Below are 27,504 nucleotides of genomic sequence, written 5' to 3'. Positions count from 1 at the left end.
TAGCCTGGGAACAGCCAGCACAGTTTTGCCAAGGGCAAAGCATCCCTGATCAATGCCATTGCCTTCTACAGGATGAACAGCTTCGTAATCAAGGGGAGAACAGAAATGCATTTACATGGACTTCTGCACAGCTTTTGACAAGATCTCCCATAGTATCCTTGTAGCCAAGCTGGTGAGATATGGCATGGGTAAGCGGACTACAAGGTAGGTGAAAAACTGGCTGCACTGCCAGGAATAAAAGGCTGTGACTGGCTACCAGTTGGATTTCTTTAATGCTGGTTAATAGTGGTGTTCCTTAAGGATCAATACTGGGACCAATACAATTTAACACCTCCATCAACAACCTGCATGATGTGAAGGAATGCACTCTTTGGAAGTTTGCAGGTGATGCCAAACTGGTGGGAGCAAACAGAGAGACCTCAGCTGGCTGGAGGAACTGGTTGACAGGAACCTCATGAAGTTCAGCAAAACCATGTGCAAAGTGCTGCATCTGGAACCAATCAATCTCATGTAACAGCACAGGCTGGGTACTAAGCAGCACCTGGGCAGCAGCTGCGCAGAAGTAGACCTGGGGGTCCTGGTGGAGAGGTGAACAGGCATCAGCAACGTGCCCTTGCAACAATGACAGGCTGTATTAGCACCAGTGCAGCCTAGGTCAAGGAAGTGGATTATTCACCTTGAGTCAGCATTTGTGAGACAGCATCTGAAGCACTATGCCCAGTTTTACACTCCCTACCCAAGAAAGATGCTGCCATACACATGTGGGTTAGGGGCTGGAACATGACATACAAGGAGGGGCTGAGGAAGCTGCATTTGTTTATGCTTGAGAAGGCTATGGTGAGATCCTACTGCCATCTTCAAATACCTCAAGGTGTGTTATAGAGAAGATGGAACCAGACTCTTCTCAAAACTGCAAAAGGCTGAGGGACAACAGCCACAAACTAAAACAGTGAAAAACTAGTGAGACATTAGGAAAACAAAGAAACACACAGAGGCAGTCAAAGACTGAAGTAGGTTGCCCAGAAAGATTGCAGGACTTCTATCTTTGAAGATATTTAAAACTCAACTGGATATGACGCTAAGCAATCTGAACCAACTTTGAAACTGTCTCTTACTTCAAGCAGAGGGTTGGACTAGGTATCTCCAAAGTACCATTCCAACCAAAATTATTATCCGTGTCTATGAAAGGAGTGAAATAACAGTCATTTTGTCATTAGAACAGAATAGAACTCAACGTTTCACAAAAATTAGATGTGTAATTGCACTGTTGTTGAAGTCAAGAATAACATGTTTTTACAACAGTTCTGAATGCTTTTTTTTTTTAAATCTTGTGTAGATGATAGAGCTCTTGCTGCAAGTTTGAGAAGTAACAGTCTTGTTCACTAACTACTGCAAAACCACTAGGAAAACTGCTTGGTTTTAGGCAAACAGTATATTTATGTAGTTCTTGGAAGTATTTTAACAATACTTCTCTTTTCAATACTTCTCAGCAGGAACTGTTCATTCTGGAATGCAGGCGTAAGGTTTTACCTTCCATTTCCCCAGAAGAGAAGACAGGGCTTTGCAAAATCATTATAATCCAAGTTCCAGTTAAATCTTATATAGCCATTACTGTATTTAGATAAAAGTTTCCCATATACTACACTTTACTGGAGGATAAAAAGGAAATTATAAAGAATACTGAGCAAAAAAAGGTCTTCATTATCAAGAAGCAAGCCCCTGGATTTCCCCCAGAACTCAGCACTATTACTTTTACACCACAGTACTAATGTTTTTTTAATCCAACCACTTCTTGTTGCAAAAGTGATTTATTCCTATCATTGGTAACTAATAAATGACACTTTACAAAGAAAAGCCATATTATACTACGATGCATAATTTCCTATCAGTTTTTCTTATCACGGCATCTTTTAGCTAGGCACTATAGTAGTCAACTTAGATTTTACGTGAACTTTATTAGAGGATAATACCACCACATCTTCACCAAAGTATGTATGCCATGTCACCAGGCTAGCTTCAAGAAACAGACTTGAAGCCCAACTACTGATGCCATTACAGCTCTCAAAGTTAGGAAAAATAGAATAATCTGGATAATTAGACTACCTTCCTTACAGATTTCCTCCAAGAGCTGGAAAGCCACTTCATCAAGAAGAGTTGCAACTCAAAGCTAACAAGGATGCGAACATTTAATTTCAAGACAATTTCAATTGCAGGACATCCTTTGTAACCATTGAAGGCTGTCTTATTTTCTTTTACCTGTAATCCATTAGGACTTAAGATGTTGCTCCAGACCTGTGTGCACCACAAAGTAGATTCCAGCTTTACCAACAAATGCCAAACATCTAGATGGGAGAAGCCCCCCCCCACCAGCATGAGGGAGCTCTGGACCCAAGTTGAATGTAATTTCCTCAGCAAATAGAGTGATAATTTAAAAAAAAACCAAAAAACCAAACAAAACCACAACAAAAAAACAACCAACAAACAAAACCCAGACTGTTTCTCTTCGTAAAATATTACGCATAAGGAAAATGGGCACAAGGAATTTTCCCAGGTTATGATTCCCTGAAAATGGGATTAATTCCACAACATGTTATGACAGTTTTGGAAGATTTGAGATAACTGAATTAATGATCATCCTGGTACACAGAATTCTTTATTAACATTCTTAGGAAGATTATAGCTGCTATATATATGTCTCCAAAGAAAACTAGGTCAATTAGCATGTCAACACAAATAACAAAGGAAATAATTTTCTGACAACTTCCATAAAATTTATTCAAAGAAACAAAAGTAAATCAAGTTCTTTCATCTTGGGGGTGGGAGGTCTGTTCTGGCCTCTTACATTTGTTTTCTAATAACCTTCACACTTCAAAACCACATAAAACAGAAGCAGAAAACAGTGCTCATGATAAGAAAGATCAGGTAACATGGAAAAAGCAGAAAAGAGGTTTTTGACTTGTTTTAATTGTTGAACTGCTTCTTCCGAACAAAAAGTTTCTTTATCACACTAACTACAACCTACTTAGGTTCTCCAGTTCCCTTTCACATCAGCTTTACTGTCACTTCATTGCTTCAAGATTCATGAAGAGAAAAATGCCCTAAACAGAGTTCACCTATTATAACAGCAACAGTATGTTACTGAACAGTGCAACAAAAAAGAAAGCCCAAACAACAACAAAACCAAAACCCAACAAAAACTAATCTTGCCATTGATGCTGAGAAAAATCTTGAAACTATGTAGTGACAGCAAGACAGACAAGGCTTATTTTCTTGCATAAAATCTAAATTTAGGAGAAAAATATTTTATTTAAACAGTTCTGTATTAATCTTAAAATCCTAAACAAAATCCTGTATTTTAACATGCATTACAGACTGTCTTATTGTAACTCACCTTTCCATATCAGTCTTTCTTGGTAATCTAAATTAAAAAGAAAAAAAAAAAGTGTATTATATATTGTTCTATTACATTTCAGACTACTAGAAATTTTGTTAGTGACCTTCAACTAAGTACAAGAAGAACTTCTACATACCTATAAAGAACATTTCAAAATTTCTACGATTGTAAATATTTCCTAAATACACTGAAATTACATGTTTGATAAAGGAAGTAGCTTGACAGCTCTAGAAAGCAGCCTAGTTAAGGGGGAAAAAAATAAATAAAATCAGATGTATTTAGCACCACAGGGCACCTGCCACTACTCTGTACCAGGTAAGCTGGAACTGGTCAAATTAATTTAAAAGCTTGATGAAGGGTGGTGAAATCCCAAGACTTCTGCTAATCTAGTGAGCCACATAGTATCACTGCCTGTGCTTTGTAATTGATGATTCTCACTAAGCATCCATGACTAGAGTTACTTAATCCATAGTAGCAATCCTAGAACATCTGCAGCATATGTTAAAATTGGCTGTTTCCTGACTTGCCTGAAATGAGTTTCTCTTCCCTTTTTAATCAATCTAAAAGTGGAGAAATGCCATACTCCAGAACTTTATCAATGACCTGTGTGACAGATACTACTGCAGAGAGGGGACTGTATTTCTGTAATGTTCTACAGGTATCACAGGCATCTCATTTTAAAAGTTGGGTTTTTTTTATTCTAGGACTAGGCTGGTGCTAGTAAAAGAATGTGAAATCATTTTGTTGGAGGGAAGGAGGAGAATGCTTTCCAGCTGGGCTTTCTACTAGCCAAATCCATATTTTATGGGGAAATACAGTGGAAAAATCTAGCTCACTCTGCTTTTGGAGGGGACATCACATAGCTTATAAACTACTTGGCGAATCAAAGTACCCAAAGCATTCCCCAGCTGTTGTTCACACCACCCATTTTATTTTGTACCTTAATGATGTATTTAAGTCAAAAGGACCTGTTCTACACCTTAAAACAAGAATAAAAGATATTACAGGCACATGCTCCTACCAGAACACATACAGTATCAATTACTGTCTACACATACCATAAACATACAGGGAAGACTTCTTGACTGACATTTTGGAAGTTCTTCCAAAGCAAACTAAAATTCTAAAACTCCTCATCCTTTCCAGAGTTTGAACACTCTTAACCCCAAGTTAAGCAAAACTCTGCTTGCATACTTACCAGATATGGTATTTTACAAGAACTATACCTTTCTTTTTCCCATTTGTTCTGTATGTCACTTCTTAAAACATACAGGTTCCCCACAAGAACCTCTACGGTTAAACAAACTAAAAGGGAAACAGGTTTATTCAGAGTCCAAATGCTTTAATTAAAGTTTTCCTTGGCCCAAAAACATTCCTTTGTTTTGCCACTTCAAACACAACAACATCAGCACAGCAGATTGTAAAGTAAATGTAAATAACTTATTTTCTTTCTCCAAAACAATCAAATGGTATTTTTAAAAGTTCATAGGTAACTCAGGGAGTTGCAGCATCTGAAAACATTTTAGTTTCACATGTTTCAGTTTCATGTATTTTGTTATCAGTACAAACGCTACAGTTGGGTTTTTTGGCAGTAATTTGGGGGCAAACTTAAGCATTTAACCAGTCGATCTGCATTCAGCTGCTCTGCATTTCTCACAATCATTTTCTCTCTTTGTGACAGATCACTCAGCCGCTTTCGCTAGGCCCCTGAATACACCCCGATGCACAGACAAACCTGCACGAACAGGACATTTCCGCGGGGTGAGAGAAGGGGAAGGAGCCACCGCCACCCCCGCTCCAGCCCCGGCCGGGGTCCGGGACAGATCCCTGGCGAGGCCTCCTCGTCCTCCCGGGATGCTGGGAGGCGACACTGCTAGCCCTGGCAGCCGGGCAGGGAGAGGCGCGGGAGCGGGCCGGGGGGAATTTGGGGCACTCACAGGTCGGCCAGCACGGTGAGCTCAGCGTAGGTCCGGTGCAGGAGGAAGTCGATGAGGGTGCTGAGCCGGTAGCCGGGGCTGGCGGCGGCTGTCACGGCCCCGGGGGCCGGCGGGGCCGGGGCTGACGCGGGGCCCCCGCCGGCCGGCACCAGCTGGTTGCTCTCCAGCTGCACCGGCGCCATGGCGGCGGCGGCAGCAGCAGCGCCTCAACCCCAGGCAGGAACCGCTCGGCAGCCCGGGGCGGCCGGCGCTCCTGGCGGCACCGGCACCCGGCCCGACTCGCCTCGCACGGAGAGCGCGGGGAGGCCAGCGGCGGGGGCGGGCGCGGGCCCCGACGCTGGGGCGGGCGGCGGCGGCACCGAGGGGGCTCCGCAGCGCTCAGAGCCCGCTTGGCGCAGGGGCCGCCGCCATGTTGGGGGCACGGAACCGGAAGCGAACAGCTGTGGCGGACCGGAAAGAGAACCTTTCCGGGAAAGCCTAACTCGGGGGGCCGGGATCGCGCTCGAGCGGGTGGGGCCGGCAGGTGGCGGCGGGGGGCGCGCGCGCCGCGTGCCGGCCGCGGAGCCGTTGGGGCGGGGCGTCGTCGCCGCTGCCGCCTGAGGGCTAGCGCGCGGGGCCGGGCGGCGGGCTGGCGCGTCGCCCGGCCCGGCACACCTCTCCTGAGGCCCCGGGCGGGGCGGGAAGGTGGCCCGTGCCTGGGAGGCCGGCTTTGCGCGTCGTCCGCCGGTCTGGTGGCGGCGAGGCTGGAGGGGCCGAGCCTGGCTGCCTCGTCGTGGGGCACGGCGGAGGGGAGGCGCGGCCGGGAGGGGAAATGGCGCCGCGCTGGGGAACGAGCTGTCGGGAGAAGGGCTGGAGCCGGCTGCCTTCCCTGAAGTGCTTCCCGGCAGCGCCGCGATTGAAACATCTGTAAAAGAGAATGGGGAGAAAAACGAGGATGGCTCTCCCGTTGTATCTGCCCGCGTTAGTGAAATACGGGGTGAAGGAGAACCAGATTACAGGCTTAGCGTCTCAAAGAGCCTTTGATGCGGTTCTTCAGGCTGTCAAGGAAACAACGGTCTGTGTTAGGCGCTGGGTTCGCTAATCCCTTTCTAATGGTTTGGGAAATGTGAAGCATTTGTGAAGGGCGCAAAGCGATGCCGGGCAATGGAGGCTGGAGGTGGCTAGCTGTACATCCTCCGTTAAAGTTGCTGTTGAAGCTCGAAAAGGAGCAATGAGCAGCAGAGTGGCCGGTGGGATCTGGTGATAAACACAAAACTGGGAATTTTTGCATATTTCCGTCTTCCAGATTAACTGACGCTTCTGAAAGGAGTGGGGGAGAGGGATGGTCTGTAAACAATTGAACATGGATTTTTTTGTGTGTACTGGTTACCAAAGTGGGCTGTGTAAGGAAAGGAACAGTATAAATCCTGAGTGTTTTGTATTGTGATTCACTCAAGTGTTAAATCATAAATTCTTGCCTTATGTTTACACAGAAATCCCCAAAATAGGCACATTGTTGGCAATTAATATCCAAACTTCTGAAAGTTTAATAAAAAGAAAAAAAAAGTCCTCCTTGTTTTGTATTAAATGTAGACTTTTAAAAACCTCTTCTCCTACTCATCTCTTTCCAATGCGAAAGTAAGCAAGAAAAGGAGACTTTTTTTTTCAACATGAGAAATGCGTAGTCAACATTGAATTAAAAAAAAAAAAAAAGGAGGCATGTACGTCAGCAACAAGAATAGTTGGTTATATTCCTACGGGGAGCATGTTTCTTGCTCCAGGTTACGAGCCGGTTGCCAGCTGACAAGGAGCAGCTTCGCTGGCAGGCAAGCTCTCCCATCGCCTCCTTGGAGCATAAAACAGTGTATTGAGCAAGATGGACTGTTAACTCCACGCTGGCACGCCAGCTCCTGCGTTGCTGTACAGGCTGCCAACCGATGCCTCCGCTCTAAGGAGAGAAGAGACGAAGAGACACCAGCTGTAGTGGAGCGCTGCTCCTCACCCATCCGGGTGGGAAGGGGCTGGATCGCTACAGCTGTGAGCTGTGCAAGCCTGCAGTTTTGTGGGCTGCTTCAGCGGCGGTGAGATGAACCTGTGGGCCTTAGAGCAGGGGGTGGGTGCTGATGGATGGTTGGGATTTTTTTACTCCTAAAATCACTGAAATGTGTTTAGACCCATGTTTTGCATTTTTATCATTTTTTTAGGTTAATGGAAGTTTTTTCAAAACAGGTGAAAGAAATCCCTACTTTGTGCTGTTTATAAAAATTAATCTATGAAGGATAGATGTCTGGATCGTATTTTGCTACAAACAAGTTATTCGCTCAGTGTATTGTAAGTTGTTGCCTCCCCATTGCAAAGATGCATTTTTCCAAATGTATGAAAACAATTTTTTTCCTTTATATGCATGAATAAATGCAATGTGCCTATTTTATGGCCAGCTAGTTGCACTGTTGAAGAAAATACCAACTTACATGCACTGGAATGTGATTAGGCTATCTATAAGAACTACAACTTAGAAATACAGGCTTTTTAATTGTTCTTTTCCCTTCTTCCCATCTCTTCTAATTTAGTCCATAATAAAATTCCAGTTTATTTCAGCAGCACAGGCTTAGACTTTGTTGATGAAAAGGCAGGTGGGAAATTGTTGTGGTGCAATTGGACTTTGCCCGTTAGAGCTGTTCTTGCTTGGAGAAGCTCTGGTCTTGGTGAATTTTTCAGCCTTGGCTGGGGAGTGGGGGATATCCACTTGTCTTGGAGAGGAGAGGTTAATCAGAGCTGCGGCAGGCATCATGCTGAGCTCGCCTCTCACATGGCTGCATAGGAAAGAAGCTCTTGCTCCTGTTTTCAAACAAAGGAGGAACAGCCGCAGAGAAATTTCAGAAGCTCAAGGCTTACACTTGTGTGCACTCAACAATCATGCTGTTGGGAGACTTGGCAAGATTAGCTGTTTTAGCGGTAAGCTGGAGATGAGTATTAGGAGTTCAAAAATCAGGTGACTCTAAAAAGAAATATATACGTTTGCTGCTTCTTGTTGCCTTTCTGAGGTTGGCAGTGCTACCACTGTTTGATACAAGCGCTTCTAAGAAGGATTCAAAACCCCAGCTTACAGGAACTGGGAATAGGTTTCAGAAGTCTGGTGGGGTGGCAAAGGCAAAACTACGGGAGGGAGAAAGCTGGGACAGTGGCGTTGCTGGAAAGAGTAATAGGACTTCTGGGGAGAGAGGGCTCCCTGCACAGTGCTTCCACATGGACCTGATGAATTGCACAGTTGTTAGGTAGACTATAGATAACCCCTGCATAATGTATCATTCTCCCTAAGGGTGACGAACAAAGTTGGATTTTTCAAGCTATAAAAAAGGACGATGAAGCTTCAGTTCTGATTGGGGCTGTTGGTTCCTGCAATCTTACAGATCCTCAATTTCTTAACATTTAAGTGTATGGATGAAAAATGGTATATCTGATTGTGGACTGCAGGTCAGACCTGCAGTCATTATATGGGCAAATTTGTTGCACGTAGATAACGAAATGTCTTAAATTAATATTTCAAGGTAAATAGCACTCTCTAAATGCAATTCTCCAAATAACAAAGCGGATGCCAGGTACAATACAATGGTGCATTTCAGGAGAATAGTCAAGCAGAAGTAGTGAATAACGCTGAAACATAACCCATATTGTATTCTTTCGTACAGTAGTGTGTGTCACTAAATTATATGCCCTGGGAGATTCATTGTGAGTTACAGAATTTTGCAGTTTGCAAGGGTAAAAGGATAATTCAGCATAAAATATAATCTGATTTTATTTGATAGGTGTGGTTTATTTTTCTGTTCATAGTTGGTTGACTATAGTTGATCTGTTTCTATACTGTCTAGTTACAGGGATTATGATATTTTATCAAAACTTCTGAAATCTGCTGTTGAGCACTTTTTAAAAGCAGTGACTTTTAAAAATCTTGAAATTACTGTCGTGCTTCCCTGTTGGCTCTTTGCTAAGAGGTAGGCAGTGCCCATTTGTGGAGCTGAGAAGGATGGCTGTGTTTGTAGTGGGTTTTTCAGGCTACTTAAATACAGATTTCTACTGTATTTTCATTTGTGTTCATTCTCTTAATTCAGCAGTTTTCAATCTTCTGCCATTTAAAGTTGATGGCAAATTTTCTAGTAGTAATGGGAAGAGAACAGGCCTGGTAAGTCTCATGCATGCAGTTGGCTCTCACCTCAGGCTTTCTTGCAGACAGGCAATGCCTCACGCACACATGCAGCGTGGCATTGGGACCCCTGTCCAGCTGAGTGACCTGATGTGCGGGGCACGGCTGGCCTGTATATTTAGCTTGATGACTGGCTCTACCTGGCTCACCTTTTCATGGAGCATGGGCAAGGTCTTAGAGCCGCAGGGGAACCGGGGAAGTGCCTGGCAGGAGGATCTGGTAGGCACACAGGAGAATCGGGGTGATGCCCTCGCGGGGGGCTGCCCAGCATTGCAACCTGTCTCCAGATGTCAGCCTGGCCAGCTCCTGCTATGTGCATCATGTCCTCCGCTGTGCGATAGATGTCTATCAGGTTGCACGAGCAGCATGGTAGTCTACTATGTTAGGACTGTACTGCTCTTGTAATGCACTGCTTAGTCTGGCTTAAAGGATGTTTGTGCTCAGGAAAGGCTTGGGCATTCCTAGCCCAGGGGTACTGTTAAATCTTTCCAGTGCAGATGGTGCTGAGGAATCAGAACATCAGCTTCTCCTTCCAACATGGTTATTAATACACTTTGTGACTCCAGGTAAGCCATTTCTTCTCCATGCCTCAGCTTCCCCACTTGTGAAATAGCTACAGTAGTGATTGCACCCCTCTGTACATGAATAAATATTCCAAGCATGTGGCCAAATATTTTAAATTGGCTCCTCTTCCTTACCATAATGGGGAGCCTAGAAGCCTAACTTCAGATAGGGTTTTGTTGGTCGATCAAAACCTGTTGATATTTAGCTGTGGAGCTAACAGTGTTACAGAGCTAACGGGAAGGACAGCAGATGACTTTCTATTTCCAGAGAAGTTAAACATTTACTGTTCTTCAGAGCCGTGGGACAAATGTTCAGTGGGAGGGAGGTAGACCATATCACACTCTACGAGACAGCCTCCTAGCTGTCCTGTGTTTATGTGTTTTAGAGCTTGGTCATTCCATTTCTCTGTCAGTTTTTTTATCAGAGAACTGTTTAATCACACAGGCACCTCCTGGACTTGACATTTAATCATTCTTTTAATAATAAAAAATAATAGCACACAAATACAGCGCAAAGATTTCTTGTTAATCACTTGATTCATAAAGTGTTGCAACATTTAGCAATGTTATATCCAAATGCCTATATAAATTATGAGTAGTAAGAGTTTGATATCTTTCATCCTTTTCAGAAGACATCAGAGAATCAGATATGGTGTGGGAGAGTTCCCACACATAGTATCAGTTATAACAATGCTGCATATTATGAACTTACAAAGCTTCAACTTTGTATTCAATAAAAATTAAGGTATGTATTTAAATTCTAATGAGATATCATGCATCACTATACATCAGAGACATACCAACAGCCAAAAAATATTTAGACTTTTCCATTGTAGCACTTTCATGAACATAAGACTTTTTCTATGATGTTATGGTAAAAGTCCAGTTGAAAAATAACTATGACCTTTTAATCACAAATGATTTTATGGCCTATATCTTTATTAGTGATTACATTATTTGTTGACAATTCAGTACTTCATGACACAAATTGCTGGTTTGTGAGTTGTACAGGGCTATTGTACCTACAGAAGAGCATTCTTTGCAAAAGTGTATGTGTGTGTGTTAGAGGAAGGGGGTTTGTAGCTGGTTACTGCATAAGTGCTTTGCTTTTTTCTGTTCATTAAAAGGGCTACAAAGGGAACCAATTAAAAAAAACCCCAACCTGTAAGTTTTAAAATGATAAGTTACATCTCTTTTTTGATCTACTTTGTTCATAGGATTAAGTTGGGCAACTATTTCTTGGAATGGTAGAAAACATACAGTAACAGATCGAGAGTTCTCTGTCAGTCACTCATGGTTTGTAAGACAGCGTGCCACTGTGAGACAGAGAATCTCTTGTGCAGTGTGTAGTAAAGTACACTACAGTTCTAATTATACGTTGTGAACAACTTAAGAAAAGAAACATTCTCCAAGTCATAAAATAGAATCTTTCATTTTATTTGAATTTACAAAAGTCCCCTTTCTTACAATAATGCAAAATGGATTATTTTTTGAATGCTGAACATAGCCGTGTTAGTCTGAGCTTCTTTTTGGGCTTCTTTACTAATAATGTTGATATCCACTGTAAATTTTAAATTGGTTTGTCTCTGTCAGACCGGAACTAAAGCTAGCTAAAGGCCTTGCTATCCTCAAAAGAGTGTGTTTTCATTATTATTGTGATTAAGTTAATTACAACTCAATTTACTATTTCAACCATACAAGCTGCATTTTTTCTGTGGGTAAAAAAATGCTTTGTTCACAAGTAATTCTGAAATAGGAGCAAAACAGTAACATCCTTTCTGGACCCCACATCTTTGAAAAGCTAACAAAGGAGAAAGAACCCGTGATCTAGCGCATGGCAGTGAGGTGATGAATTGCACTGTTCAATCATTGACTGGAACAACTTGACAATATCATCCATAACGTGTGATTTCTCCCTGTCTAAGACTCCCTGAGTGTTACTCACAGAATTTGAAAAAATACATGTATGCAGGAAAAATACAAAGTGAGCGCTTATTTCAACATGAAAGTACTTTTGGCCGAAAGGATTTATCTGTACAAACACCTAAAGAGATGGAGAGAATATCAGGGAAGTAGATCTGATTAGTCATACCCAGTGGGAGAAGGACTGCAGCTGTGAAGTATTCTGTCCTAAACTTAGAAGTAGACGGCTCGATTGTATTTAACTGCCGCTGGCTAATACATTCAGACAGTGCAAACTCTCACACTCTTCTAAAGACAAGAGTGGGTATCAGGACGTGCTTAATTGCAAACGCTTTGTAGATCTGCAGCTGTGGTCAGATAACGTTTAAATGCTGACCCTCGCTCTCAGAAGTAAGGACACACAGAATTATGCCTGAGCTGCCATTCTCCACCCAGACTTTGGATGTGAACGGAGTTGTCTGAGTTTCTGGGCTAAGATGCTATCCAAGAAGTTTCCTCCTTGCACAGCTTCTAGAAAGAGCTAATTATTTTCAGAAAGGATAAACCAGCACTTTTTGTAGCAGTTAGGAGAAACTTACCTAAACTCCACCTATGTCACAAAACTCCGAGATGTTGGCTTTGGCAGAAGGGGATGTTAGAACGGGTTTGGCTCCGGGAACTGAAGAGCTGATTACATGTTTAGTTGTGTGACTGCAAACTTGGTTGACTGTTAGTGAACTCCAGCGACTCCTCACTGTCCATTAAAATTGAAAGAAAAGTACAGTGAAAAGGCAGAATGTTACCACTGTAGCAATGCAGGAATACCGGTCCTCTGGTGGATTATAGGATGTTTTGCTTATGGACAAGAGGAGCAGATTGCTCTCAGATGCCAAAGGGGCATGCACACGGGCAGCCATTCCGGCCAGTGCGAGTTTTGCAAGATCAGACAATGTAGGTTGAGGGTGGAATCACCTCTGTGCAAGGATCCTAGTTCTCCTGGAAACACAAACTTCTTATACCTAACTAAATACTGCCTGTTGTGCCAGAGGGATATGCAGTGCTTTGTGTGGGGTCAGGCAGCACCTGGCTGAGCAGTTGTTTAGAGATTTTTGTGGGGCACAGGCCACATCCTGAGATCTGCATATAGTCCACAATTTGTGCAACTTACATTTTAGCTTAGAAGAAGAAGGTTCCCAGCCCCGCTGGTTGCAAAGGTAATTAACAGCCTGTGGCTTGTTGCAGTGCTGTCCGAGTCTGCAAATGCTAAAAATTGTTACCTTTCTGCACAGCTCTAGAATACAGAAGGCACAGTAGAATCTCAGTAAATCCTAGCAACATTTTATTTTAAGTTGAGGTTCAGCCGGGAAAGCTGTAGCTCCTTCTGCCTTTGTTTTTTAGGAAATGATCTGATCCTGAAAATGAGCACTTCTTGTGAAAATGCCTTCTCAACAGAAAATACAGCACCATACAATGGTGTCGTAGTGCACACTGAATAAATCACATGGGGAAATGACTGAGCTTCACCTCTGTACGTCACTTATTAAAATTGGTTCCTTCAGGCTTGAGAGCATGATTGGAAAGAAGAGCAATAGCAAAGCTATGCCTCTCCCTCTAGTGCCTACAGAGACAGACTTTTCAGAGTGTGACAGCTCTAAGTAAGACTGAAGGAGATGCAAAAAAAATAAATGGTGTCTTTCTGCAATGTATTTAGGACAAGCAAAAGCACATTCACAGCTAATTTTAAGCAGCCTTCAGAATGCAGTATAACACCTTATTAACTCACTTGCACTTAATCCTTGCATTCTGGTATTTTTAGAAGCCATCATGCAATTCAGCAGTACTTTCAGCCCATCTCTCCTTTGTAATGGATGACACCGCTCTATTTCTCATTTTGATTTAGAATTTGCTTTCTGACAATAAGCCTTGCTCACACACAAAAGTTATACTGATTTAACTAAATTAATTTAGAAAGGGAATTAAACATGTGCGCTCTTCCGTCTCCTCCCCCTAATGTGGCCTTCTTAATTTGGCTAAAGAGTGCCCTTTGTCACAATCTAGGTGGAACTGGTAAAAGCTGGCCTTCACCGCTTGCCCCTGTCCGATCCTCTGCAACATGATGAGAGTTTGGTCTAGTTGAACCTCTTGCAATCTGAAACTGTAGGAGAGTAAAGTCACCTTCATAGATTTAGGGCTCTTTGCCAGAGGGCTACCTCCCTTGACCGGTTTTGTAGTGCAAGTACCCCTGCAAGTACTGGGTCACAGCAATTTGAATGGATGGGGTTTGAGGCTTTTGAAGACAGCGCCTCTTCCTTCGGTGGCTTATTATTTTTTGATCACGTGGGAACTCAGGGTATGGCTGTATCAAGTGTAAACAGTCCTATTTTGTCTGCGCCTGGTTTTATCTTGATCCAGTATCTCCCAGCCGGGAGGCTTAAGTTAGCTTTGGGCTGCCTCTAATGAGCTGCAAATGAAAACAAAGTCCTCTAAACCATGGTTTCTCTCTGTTACGTATTATCTAATCAGGGGTCTCCGGAACAGGCCTTTGGAACAAGCATATGAACTAGACTTACCAGGTAGTTTGTGTTAAGGCTGCTCTGGAGCAGAGAGAAACTTACAGAGAGGTCTTTTTGATGATTTTTTTTCTAAATGCATAATGCGCTTACTTACAGACACATACACAAAACCCCCTCTTTCTCTCTTTAGCGTCTCGTAGAGCACTAGTCAAAGGTACAGTACATAAAATACCAGTACAGCAAGAGGTAAGAATTTAGAACAAGGGACAGTAATGCCCCACTGACCATTTTCTGGAGGAAAACAAGGAATGCAAACCAAAACTAATTCCTCTTCCTTCGGCTTGCTAGAATGTAGATAAAAAGAAAACTAACATTTCTAGGAATGGGTTTGAGTACATGGGAAAGCTGCTGGGAAATCAGTGAACTCGTGTACTTAAAACATGATTATTCTGCACCTTTTCCTGCACAGATCCTTTCATTCCATACGAAGAGTGTCCTTTTGCAGTTTAGCTTAATCTGTTTCTAAAAGGTGAAAGAAAAGAGACCATGTGGTCCTCTAGTGCAGAATATCTGCTGCAGAATAGCTGGTCAGACCCATTTCTCTATGCAAAGAAGTTCTAGCTTAATTGCAGTTAATCCAGTCAGGAAAGAGCAACAAATCCCTATGCATAAGAGGTATTTATCAGTCTAAAATTTGTCAAGAAAACAATGAAAACTTTCCCAGAGAGTGCTGAGTCTGAGCCCTCATCTGGAGCTCTCCCTTCATTTTACCCCAAAGTTTGTCTGTTAAAGAGATTCACAACTTATGATTGTATTATATCACTGCTTTGTTTGAAACATTACCTTACATGAGGAAATTGTTTCTAGGACTTCAGTGTGCTGGTAAATTGTATACCTACCTCTTGGAGAGGGAGGCAAAAGGACAAGTGAATGACATGGCAAGTGTTTATCAATTGTTAAGTATTTTACATGGGTGCCTGAGTATGGGAGAACTTGGACTTTTCACATGCTCTGAACTGCATCTAATCTTGATGCCCAAAGGAGCTGATGTGAATAGAGCTCCTGTTGTGCACCATGGGTAGAAACTTGTGACAAATTTTGACTCAGAAAGAAATATGTTAGTCATAGGAAAAAGGGAGAAAGTTAGAGAAATGAAGAAACTGCCAGAGGAAGCCAGACTGCTTTTAAATCAAGGCAGGAGAAATGTGATCCATAACTTGTCATGACTGATGGGAATGAGGGCTAACTAGGATACTGATTAGGCCACTGGAAGACTCTGGTTTAAGGAGTCTTACAAAAAGGTGCTTTTTATCGAACCTATTACTAGGGCAGGCACCTGCCGCTTTAATATCTGTAGTTCAGACTATATTTTTCTGCATGCATTCTGAATGTAAAAAGTTATAATGAAGATAGGAAATGAATTTATTTCTGCTTAACCCATGAAGAGAGGCTGAGAGCCTCGCTGAAATGAAGTATCTTCTACAAATTTTGTAATCAGAATAGAGATTACATTTTGAGGGACTCAAAGGTCTCCACTTAGTATGTAATCTTGCACCCTTTGGAGTGTGCACTCTGCATGTGCTTCCGTCACAGCCTGAGCATGAAGGGCTGCGGCAGAGCACATAATTTCTTAATGCCATGGGAGAAGCAGAAATGACAAAAGCATTTCCAGTACATTGCTAGGAGAATGCTGAGATGCCACATGTACAGTCAAAAATTACTCTTCTAAACAGAGAGAGGACCTGCAGTTTCTGTAATTGCTGGTTTGGTGTTTGTGTCCACAGATCAAAAGAAAGGGAGCTCTCCTCCTGTTAGGTAAGGGAGGATGGTGGTATCACTAGGAACAAACTACTAATCCAAGATGAAGGGCATAGGGGAGAAGTCCTCTTTGTTTTGGAAGAACAATGGGAATTGGTTGTGCTTATTACCCAAAAAGTCTTGCTTTGGTATCTTTTTTTTTTCTTTGTGTAATCTGTACTTTATGGATTTACAGAGCATAAGATTATCTCCTTTGACCTCCAGTATATCACAGACCCTTCAGTTTCACTGAACTACCTCTGTTACTAAGCATAACATGTCCAATGAAGTATACCTTGTCTTTGATATAGCGTATCTTGAAGAAAGCGTCCAGTCTTGGTCTGAAGATACCAAAAGATGGAGCAGCCAAGGTTTCATCTCAGAGAGGAACCACTTCAACAGTTTGACAACTGTGCTGCCTTTAGCTCCACTTATGCTCTTCTCCACCAGATTCCATAACAGGGCAGGTCATAGTTGATACTTAATGGTTTTCAGTGTTTCACGTATTTGTAGTAACATCCCAAGAGGCAGATTTTCCTAGAGGTATAGAGTGCTGTGCTTGAAGGGGGATTCTATAACACTCTCATGCTATGATTTGCAGTAGAACATGCCAGCTAGGCACAGAAGGGAAATAAAATGAAATATAAATTCATTACTGCATAGCTAGAACAGTGAGGATAAATTCCCTCAATTTCCAGGCATCTATACTATATTCTCAGCTAGGGATACCGTTAGTGGAGCTCTTTTGATCACTTTCTGCCGTGAAAAGGGTCAATCATCCTTGCTCTTCACACTCCCTCCTACATGATCCTGACTTACCCTTGGGCTGACTTTCATATTCACTGAGCTGATCCAACTCATTAACCCATCAGAAAACTGTCCCTTTTCTGCTTCTCTGGATTTATTTTCTGCCAGTTCAGTGAGCTGAATCAGCTCAGTGAGGGGTCAGATGAGTGTCAAAAGTGCTGCAAGGAAGCACGGGTGGGCAACATAGAGGTGGAATTAGGGGAAGGAAGAGGAAAAAGACAGGAAAAAGCATGCAAGGTGAAGGAGCAAGACTGCTTCTTTCAACGATAGAAAGCATTAAGATCAGCTAATCTCACCTTGTCTGAACACATCTTTAGGAAGGTAATTTCTTTAGAGTTCTTGTGGAGTCATTGTGGAAAAGGGAGTTTCTTTAGAGGGCGGTTAAAAAGGAAGTGAGAGGAAGTAATCTAATTTAGATGCATAGGTTAGGCAATGTAAATATGCCTGTTCTTTACTGCAAAGACCCCTGTGGATTAAAGCTTTAAAACACAGTTAATGACTAAATGACTAAATGCTGGGAAAACCAAAATAATAGTCTTTAAATGCGGAAGTAGTCTTCTGAGAGCTCTAAAAGGCCTCAAGTACAATCAGAAAGACCATGTAAGTCCACAGAGCAGAGCATGAGCACCAGGTAAATTGGCCGTGTGAAGTCAGTGTGGAGCAAAGGTTGGTGAAGCTGATGTCACTTGGAATTTGCTCAGGCTCTGCCTGAGGAGAAAATCAGCAATGATCCTCCAGCCTACATCTTGTTTTCAGCAGAGTAGAGTTTCCCCTGCCATTCCCCGTGTGCCGCCAGCTCTCCCCCTAACTTTGTTTCTCTCTTGCTCTTTTCACTTCCGCCATTATTTGTAAAACTACTACTGAAAATGACCTACATAAATAAATAAATTGAATGAATAAATTATGAGGGAGAGAATGAATGTGTGAGCGTGTGTAGGTGGACGACACAGAGAACCAGGCTGGTGGGAGCAGCAGGAGCTATCAGTTCATTTGCTGTCCGCGGCAGAGCCCCAGGGAGGGTAAGGACATTAAGTACCTGATTGTGCAAGGTGCCGAGTGCCTTCATCTTCTGTCATTTTTGGAGATAACCGAAAGCATTTCCATACCTGATTGTGCAAGGTGCCGAGTGCCTTCATCTTCTGTCATTTTTGGAGATAACCGAAAGCATTTCCATACCTTGCCAGTAGAGGCTTCAAGGAAGGAAGAAGAGGGCAGCAGCCTAAACCTGTGATTTTCAGCCTTTTTTTTTTAGTTTGCAGATCGCTAAGGATTTCTCCCCTGTAACGAATCTTTTCATAATTACCGTTCATGGAGCCTTTTAAAATAATCAATGGACCTTCAGGGGCCTGTGCAACTCAGTTGCTGGCTTTCAGATAATACAGGAGAAACATCCCTCTTGCAAAAGCAAGGCTGGAAGTGTAATTTCAGAGTTGATATTGGTTGTATCCTCTTGGGTACAACCTCTTCTCCATGGAAGACACTAGCCATTATGTTAATCAAATAGCTGAGCCACTGGCCCCTTGCCACACCACTGAACCCTGGGACATTTTCTGTACGAGAACATGAGGTGAACTCCACAGTGCAGAAGGGATGCAATGCTCCCTTGAGATTTGCCACGTCTTGCCCCAGAGATGAAATGTGCCCATTGCGCTGTGTTGTAGAGTCACGCGTGCTGACAGGTTTGCCCTTCAGGGTGGGGCATATACAGCTGGAATTCAACTGGTCGCAGAAAGACGTTTGCATTATTAAATGGATAAATATAGAAAAAAAAGTGATTTAACTATCAGTGGCGTTTGCACTAAGTACTTAGTAATCCTGACACTGCAGCAGTCCTCTCTTTTTTTTCTGAAGTAGTTCAAATCTTTGTATGATACTTCCAGAGTATAAGATTGTATTATCGTATCTGGTAGATTGAGCAGCTTTTTAAAGAATGCTTGGAGATGTGTGTCCATATCTGTGTATTTTGTGTGCATACAATTTCCTCTCACCTTTTCTAAGTATGTGGCTCTATAGTACTCTTTGTAGGAGTCTAGGTATCCCTCACAAATGGTAAATAATAGGGCTAGAGCTAAAGAAATTGTCTTGAATTTTCCTTCAAAACGAGAGTAGCTTGTTCCTGATCACTTCGAAAAGATCCAGTTGTTGCCCTGACACAAACTTACTCTTTACAGTTGTCCATTGGAGCTGTTGTGGGAGATCCAAATGACACGCTGTGCAGCCAGCCCTTAGGTAGATTATCCACTCCCCTGGAGAGCACTGGAAAGGAAAATAGAATTTTTCAATTTTTTGCAGTATTCAGGGTAGCAGCAGAGGAGAGAATAGGATATAAAAAATGAGGTATTATTAGTTGCAGGCTGTGCCTTTGAGAAGATGTGATGTTCTGAATCGATTTTCACTTTAAACTTGGCAATTGTATATGCAGGAATAGGGAATTACAGTAATAAAGCCTGGAAATCATAAATACACTTACAACTCTGGTCGAGTGCAAATCCCTCAGACGTTAAGAAAGGGGCATGGTCTGCCTATCAGCCACAGGTAGAACAGTCTCTACAGATTGCTCTACAGTGATTGCTCTTAATCAATCCTTTATTCAGCTGCGAGATGCTGTTAACATATAAAGTAGGCCAGGTCGTCATCTGACTGTTATTGACAGCCAGTCCAGCGACTGAGTCTAGAGTTGCAAGTGTGTGTGTAAGTCCAAGGTTACCTAAGTTAATGCAAGAAGAAGAAGGAGAGAATTAGAAGGAAAATCTGGGCAGTTGCATGAGAAACTTCATAAACGTGAATCCGGGAGCCTCCAGAATGACTTGTGAATGTCACTGCCCTCCACTCCTGCAGAAAATACTGCTTTCTGTAGGACCCGATTGCTGAACATCACTCATACACTGCATGGGCTTGCTTCGTGCCAGGGTGACCAAAGGGGCTGTGCAGCAGCATGCCAGCCCTACTAAGTGGTTTTGAGCCTGTGACCATGGGCCGTGGCCAGTACTGATGCAGGAGCTGGGCTCCTTGCTGTCCTGGACGTGCCACCACCTTTCTCTATCTTTCCTTGCCTTGGACATCTTCTGTTCATCCTCACAGCATAATGTCTTGAAGCAATGGAAGAGGAAGTGAGTCTTGGCCATAGGCTGACATGGGCAGCAGTAAAAACGCTGCCCTGCTAGAGGTTATGCGCGTTATCTTTGATTTGATTGCTTCTTCAGGTGTCTGAAAACAATAGAAATAATAAAATTATCTACATGACACAGAACCCTGCATCCCATTTTCAGAGAGAACTGGGCCATACAAGTACTTAAGGCCTCACTGACAGTGGGCCAGATCTTACAGAATATTTAGGGGGAGACCAAACACCATGCTTAGTGGGATTTCTAGAAGGATTTCATTACTTAAGGTTCATGTTAATTTAAGAGTAGGTGCCTAACGATGTAAGCACTTTTATAAATCTCTCAAGTGTGCATTTGTATGTGTAGATGTCTACATATTTATTTTTGTATGGCACTTAGTAACTCTGAAAATAAGGCTTACTAGCCACCTCCAGTCCAGAAGCCTCTACAGTCATGTAAATGTGGCACTGCCTCTCAGCAGGGGTTATCAAGTCTGGCACCACATGGAGCTAACTCAGACATATGACTTCTCAACCAGAACTGCACTTGGAGGATTTTAAAAATGATACCTTATTCTGCTAGAACAACAGAAGTGGAGTTAGAACACCACCTTGTCAGGGCCCTCCGCTCCTTCGGGTAAGGATTATCTCCATGTCAGGGTGTTGAATACAGCATCCATGAGAAACAAGAGAGGCAACTGCTCTGCACTCTTTTCCAGGTATATAATTGTGAGCTTCCTTGTACGTTTCTCAATTCTTGAATCTAAAAAAAACTATTTAAAAAGCTTAAAAGGATCAGAGATAACATGTTATTTACACACCTGTTTGAAGTTAAATAATTCACACTGCCTCAGCCACCTTGCCTGATAATCAGGACAGCAATACGGAATAGTATTGCTTCTCCCTTTCACCTCCACTCTCTCCATCAGTGCTGCAATCCGGTACCCAGAGCACCATCCTGAATACAGATTTTCTTCTTCCTGCTACGCTTATTTCCTTTAAGGCATTTTTTTCCCTCTTGTGGATTGACAGACTTATCAACGCTGGCTAAGATTCATTTAATATGCCTAACATAAGCCAAACAGTATCCTGTCCTGTCGCTCCATATTCTTTTCTCAGAAAGAATTGGGTTTAGCTGCAATTATTTGCATTATCTGCTTAAATATTTAGCAAATGCAATAGTTTGGTAGTCAGGCATTGCTGTACTCTCTTCTGAATTTTAACTCTATAAGCCAATTCCTCAGCTGCTGGTTGGATTTTTGTTTTGTTTTTCCTCCTGGCTATCATGGGACGATATCCCCAGGAAGCAGGAACACAGCAGCACCTGGGGCTGGATGCTGCACTCATCATGTGCATGCGGCTCTGGCAGAGATGTGGAGGGGGATCTGTGCACAGCAGGCTTGCAGAATCAATCCCAGATGCCAAATGTGGAGATCAGTATCACACAGCAAGGCTTTGAATTTTCGTTTTTCATTCATTAAAAGGCAGTCAGAAAGAAAGAAGCTCCATTCTCATCCTCCTAAGTGCAGTCACGCTCACCCATATGTGTGCACGTACACTGCTGCCTTTATAGTTAATTATCAAGGGATGTAACAGCACAGTAAGGAGAGAACCATACCACATTTACCTGGATTATGGAGTATATTTTTATGGATCCTGTTGCAGAAGGATCGTTCCTATTTTTTTTAGGTTTTAGTATCTTGCAAAAAATATTTCTTCTCCTTTCTCTGTCCATTTTAAAATCTCCTCTGACATCAGGCAAAATGTTTCCCTTACTAATCCCCACAGGTATAGGCCCAGTTTGCTGCAGATTCTCTGCTGGCTGTCCTGGCTTTTCCCCAAATCTTCACAAACTGTTTTTCTGAATGTGCTTATCTCCGTGTAGGAGTACTCCCCCAGGCTACCACAACCTTCCTACGGGCAAGACTCGATGGAGCAGCTAGTCGACAGGCAGCAGCGTGCACAGGCGCGTTAGAGTCATCCCTCTAATCTGAGGTTACAGGCCACTTCCAAGTGCTGGTGGACAGAGTGCAGGCAAGACTGTCAAAGGTGCCGGCTGAATGCAGAGCAGTCACATGAATATCACCTCTTGGTGATAACAGCAGAGGAAAAAATGCCTTTACTCACTGTAAAGACCATGGCAAGGCACGCCCAACTCACCCACAGTCCTGAAATCAAATGGAGAAAAGGAGAGAGTTGCTTTTCTTTCCCCGTCTTGCTGTTTATAAAACCGTCTCTAACACACTCCAGGGCTCCATGTTCCGTTTCTCAGAGATACCCAAAAGCCTACGAAGGGTAACTGTGTCCAGCTTCCAAGCTAACGCAAGACCGTATCTGGGACATCCTGGTTTTTATGCCCTTGATATTGGCACATCAGACTACGTGACATCAGAGGATATCCTGCCTGCAGCTTCCCAAAGTTACTGGGAAAGCTTTGTGGAAGAATGTGTCTTTTTACAGAGTGTGTCACCAATAGACAGCGTTGACACTGTCACTCTTAGGGAAGTGACGGTGTTCCTACCTCAACAGCATGTTCACCTTGGTGCGTGTGTTCTGACTAAAAGTTTAAAAATGCTTCTTAAAGAAATTCTCTCAGTGTTTAACTGATATTGGCGCATCAGGGACACAATTAACATTCTACTCACGTGGAAGGGAAATGTTAAAAAACCCCCTTCAGCTCATTCCTAGTATTTTTTATTTATCATTCACCAAATGTACACTTTTTAAATTGTAATACTTGCCTAAGCGTAGTATGGTTTTTAGATTGTTTTTAAAGTTTTTCCATGTCTCTGGTTAGCATATCCCCATTTGCAAACAAACTTTGCTTCTTTCTGGTGGACTATGACCAAATGTAACGGGCACCACCTGGGATAATGGAACCATTATCAGTCCGATACATGTATGTACCTCATTTGTGAAAGCAGCAGTCTCAGCTTTTAGGGACAGCCCTTTCTCTGCCATTAGACAAACGGCTAGAGAAAGTCCCCGCACAGGGTAAGTCTCTTAGAAGCACTCCTTGAACATTCAGAGTTACAGAGCAGCATTCACCTTCTTTGGCAAAAGCTGTCTCTGATCTTCAGGAGAGCGTGTGGAAGTGCATACAGGGCAAAAGCAATGAGCAGTTGTAGTCCTTGTAGCTTGCAGGCAGATACTTGTCCCTGTAAAAAGAATATCCTCATGGTTTGGGAAATCTGTCTCAGGAATATAAGAACAGGCAAATCCTTGAGCTATAGACTGCTAGAGACAGGGAAATGTTGGGAATATGCTTGCCCTCTTTTTCTAAACTTTTCTAGGCGTCCAGGTTTGGCCATTATTGGAGAAAGGGGTGCTGGGCTAGATAGACTATAGGTCTAACTCGGTGGGATATTCGTTATTAGAAGTGCTTAATGCCCGAAAGAACAAGGTGATCAGGAAACCATTTTTTCGTGCATTTTTGCATCTCCGTTGGCTTCAGCTGAGAGGATAAGTCTCAGATCAGAATCAAGCCAACAGCTGAGAAGTGTTTTGTCAGCACAAGCAAGTATTTTCTGTTCCTTTTTCAAGTTGTATGACTCCACTGAATAGCCGCCATAATCTATTTCACTGTTAAGAAGCAAGTATAAGCCACATACTGTGGATTACATGCTCTGTTGTGGTCAAAGGGCAGTAGATGGAAATCCAAGTTGGTTAAGCAACCAATTAGGAGAAGGTGCTCGTCATATAACAAACAGAAGTGACTCATGCAATGTCCCTTTCCCCCTCCAGTCACTAAATGAATCACGTCACCTGTGTCCAAGGAAAGGACAATTCAGTTTCTCAGTTCTTGGATGAGTTTTCAGTTTAAAAGTACTGCAGGATCAGGACATTATTCAGGGTGAAGAGTCGTACAAGCTGTTATTCAGTTTTAGCATGTGACTACAGTACAACTCTATTAGAACCGTGTCTCAAATACACTTAGTGTGATAAACATACATCTTGACTAGCTCTCACTCACTGCCAACACAGATTTTCCTCTTCCAAACTCATTTGGTGCTATCTCTTGTTCTGCCTTGTTAATTTTAATTGTTTGCCTTAGAAACGAAGAGTGAGGAAACAACATTTTTGCTGGAGGAAGAAGTTCAGAAGAGGGCCAAGGAATGGAATTAATAAAATATTATTCTTCATGACATCAGCTGCAAACCCATCCCAATTAGGCTAAGAGGGGCATTTGCTTTTTTTGCTTCTCTCTTACATTTGGGCTGTACTGACCTCTTCCCTGTATCATTCAGAAGTTAAAGGGAGAATAAGTGCTGCTCTGGAAATCTTCAACTTGTCAGAAGTGACACGGTGTTGGTACCAGGAAGGCTTCTTTCATCCCATCGCCTGGCTTTTCCATGACTTTCCTCCTGCTCCCAGCCCCATCTATTTCCATATTACACGCTTGTTACCAGGGTCTGGAGAAGTACAGGAAGAAATTCATCCTAGTATGGATTTATTTCAAGGCACATTTCTCTCACTCCCATTTTGTCTTGATCTTCTGTTAACTATCATAAGATAAAATCAGGCAGCTTGACATTTTTATTGTGTTTTCCACACAACAGGTTGGGTTAACCTACATGGGATTCTCATACGTAACTTACCCAGCTAATTTCTGTGGAAAATACCAGCTCTGTTGTCCTAGCTTGGATTTAAGTTTGCATTAGCTACCTCAGTGTTAGAGCAAACCTCATTTCAAAATGAAGACATGCTTTTTCCCCATCTGAAGCAGTTTGTCTTCCTGCACAGATGTAATGTAAGGGAACGTATATATCTTTCTGTTGTTTCATTTTCCTCTTTTCAGTTGTACACTCAAAAAGCAGGGGGTGAATGGAAAAGAGATGTCCTGGCAAATCTGGTCACTGCCATTACCATACCTGTCAAATGAATAAGGAGGCAGTGAGCCTTTTAAAATAAGGTGTTTAGATTCCATACATAGGATCATGCTTGATATTTTAAAACAAAATCCACCTATTTCTATCTGCATTTCATGCAAGACTGCACACATCCTGGAAAAATCAATTGAAGGGTTTCTGTGTTATGAAACATAGGCACTTTTTTTTAAAATTATTGCACTTAGCTTAAGGCTATGCTTCTCTGTGACTGCCTAACCTGGATCTGTTAAAACTCCTTTACAACTCAGAATTCAACAGCATTAGCAGTTTTGATTCCACTAAATTGTTATTGGAAATGCGTGTGCTGAGTCTGACTTCAAATATAACTAAAGCAACCAGAATGTAGCTCTTCCTATTGATTATTTAGCCTGAATACAAATTAATAAGGATGTGATCCTCCATCTTTGTGTTAAAAAATCTATTTGCTTATTTGGAGGGGCCAGAAAGTAAGTTCTGGTGAATGAAGTGGAAAGAGCACTTTTGCCCACTGGACTATTGGTTTGAGATTGAACAAAACCATTGACAGTTTTACCAGAGAGGGTTTGAAGAAGCCCATCAAAATGTCTGCGCACAGACTGGCCCTGCAGCATAGGAGCAGCAGAATGCACTGCCACAAGGGAGATCTGTCTAAGTATTTATACCATGCTCATTGCCATGGTAACAGAAAGCCTTATGAAATGTAGACATTACATACAGAAGTGTTTGTGCTTTTCTGCCTCTCTCACACTCACTCTTTCCTTCCCCCCAACACTGGCGCTTTTATGGATGCTTTTATAGCGAGGAGGCCCAGTGTCAGAGAGTGACTTGCACTGATTCCCAAGACCTTGGGATTCCTGGGCCAGACTGGTCCAGCGCCCCACTGGATCCTCCAGTCCTGCAGCCACCTACCCATCACAGGTGCTCCTGAGCCCCCCGAGTATGCCCGGCAATTTCAGTATTTGGTAAGAAGTCCCTCAGTGATATCTGAAGGGCATAGGTGTGGAGGAGGATCACCAAGACTTAACTCATAGTGTGTCTCCTGCCTCCCCAGGGACACAGGACGCGGCAGCCACGGGGTAGGATGCACCGACCTCAGACTTCAGTGATGGGCTATCTGCCAGATGTATTGAGCAGTTATGAAGGGATGAAAACAAGAGTCATGTCCTCGCTCCTATGCTGTGAAGAAACACTGAGGTAACATCATGCTGCTCTCTTGGCCTTAAAATGGTTTACAGCGTGGATGTGCCCGCCTCCACACAGCCGAGTGTGGTTTTCAAACTCTGGACCAGCATGCATCATGGATTTCCTGCTATCTAAAGATAGAGAAAACATTTTCTAGTTGAGCAGCCACATCCCAGAATCATTCAAGATGGGAACTCTTCTTTCATATTTCATATCTGGCACTGACCATGTGAATTTTAGATAGATACTAATCATGCTTTTGTACCTCCATTCCTCACTGGCATGTCATGAGACTTCTTTTTATTAATATCACTCTAAAGTGCCTGGGAGCTTACAGAATGAAGCTGATACCAATAAAAGTATCCCAACTGACTTTTTTAAAGAAATCAGTCTATTTCTGCTTCTGCCTATAAATGAGATCCACCCGAAAAGTTGGGTAATTGTTAAACTTTGGCCCTCTTAACCCCTGTCTATATAATTTGCAAAGCTGGTTTTAACATGATGCTTCAAGTTAATATGCTGATACAACCTAATTTTCTAAAGAAAAAGGCTGACTGCAGGTCTTCAGAAGGAAATATTTAGAAATGCTCTGCTTATTTTTATGGCAGTCTGTTGTACTAGCCAAGAAAAATGCAAGACCAGGTTTTGGGCATTTTGGAGCAGCTAGAGTCAGGAGTGCTGTGGAAGGAGAGTGCACGTTACCTCTCGCTTCCTGTGGACGACTTCTCCATGCTATAAAATACTGCTGTGATGGGTTTCAAAGAAATATACCTTACTCTCCTTGACCAGATGGAGAGTTTATGAATGGCAGGGAAATTAAGAATCCAGGAGATGCTGGAATGGGGAATTGAGATGTCTAAAGCCAGTGGAAAGGTGCATTGCAATTACAGTATATTGTTGTTTTTTGGAATCTGTTAGTCTATTGGTTTAACAACGGTGTATTGTTAACATAGTACTTCTTTTGCTGTAGCTACACACTTAAGTAGGCATGATACAACACCAGAAATTGCTACCTAGAGATCCGGTATTTTGTACACAGTATGATTTCTAATTGCTTGAATAATAGTGCACAATGGAATAATTTCTTACTCCGTGAGAGTTGTTTCTCACTGCTTGAGATATAATAACCTCTTGGGAAGTCACAGAGCTGCAAACTATAATGATCTATATAGAGCATTTTTGCTCAGTCTGTACTCTTAAAATGCTCAGCATTCAGAAAAAAATGAATCAGGAGAAACGGGTAAAGTAAGTTGCAGCA

General features: G+C 42.6%; 1 protein-coding gene and 1 long non-coding RNA gene across 5 annotated transcripts in view; one reads left to right on the top strand and one right to left on the bottom strand.

Annotated features, from left to right (window-relative positions):
• Nucleotides 1-5,779, bottom strand: part of MED14 (mediator complex subunit 14) — a 37,910-nt gene extending 32,131 nt beyond the window's left edge. Inside the window, exons 1-2 of one of the 2 annotated variants that reach the window (XM_075520272.1) lie at nucleotides 5,332-5,779; nucleotides 3,392-3,418 (exon numbers count right to left, since the gene is read on the bottom strand). In XM_075520272.1, the coding sequence (XP_075376387.1) occupies nucleotides 3,392-3,418; nucleotides 5,332-5,513 (209 nt within the window). In that variant the 5' untranslated portion in view covers nucleotides 5,514-5,779. The remainder of the gene's footprint in view (nucleotides 1-3,391; nucleotides 3,419-5,331) is intronic. The other variant, XM_075520264.1, reaches the window with a different exon arrangement.
• Nucleotides 5,780-7,235: 1,456 nt separating this feature from the next.
• Nucleotides 7,236-24,810, top strand: LOC142418431 (uncharacterized). Of its 3 annotated transcripts, XR_012778294.1 has the most exons (5): nucleotides 7,236-7,391; nucleotides 7,540-7,641; nucleotides 10,004-10,077; nucleotides 10,704-10,819; nucleotides 13,375-14,108. It is a non-coding gene; the product is annotated as an uncharacterized LOC142418431 (long non-coding RNA). The 3 variants fall into 3 exon arrangements; XR_012778293.1 differs by having other exon boundaries at nucleotides 10,004-10,819; XR_012778292.1 differs by lacking the exons at nucleotides 7,236-7,391; nucleotides 7,540-7,641 and adding an exon at nucleotides 24,756-24,810 and having other exon boundaries at nucleotides 8,808-10,819; nucleotides 13,375-13,504.
• Nucleotides 24,811-27,504: the final 2,694 nt, after the last annotated feature.

This window comes from Mycteria americana, chromosome 1, assembly GCF_035582795.1.
Source record: "Mycteria americana isolate JAX WOST 10 ecotype Jacksonville Zoo and Gardens chromosome 1, USCA_MyAme_1.0, whole genome shotgun sequence".
In the NCBI taxonomy this organism is placed as follows: domain Eukaryota; kingdom Metazoa; phylum Chordata; class Aves; order Ciconiiformes; family Ciconiidae; genus Mycteria; species Mycteria americana.
This window is presented reverse-complemented; position numbering and strand designations above follow the sequence as displayed.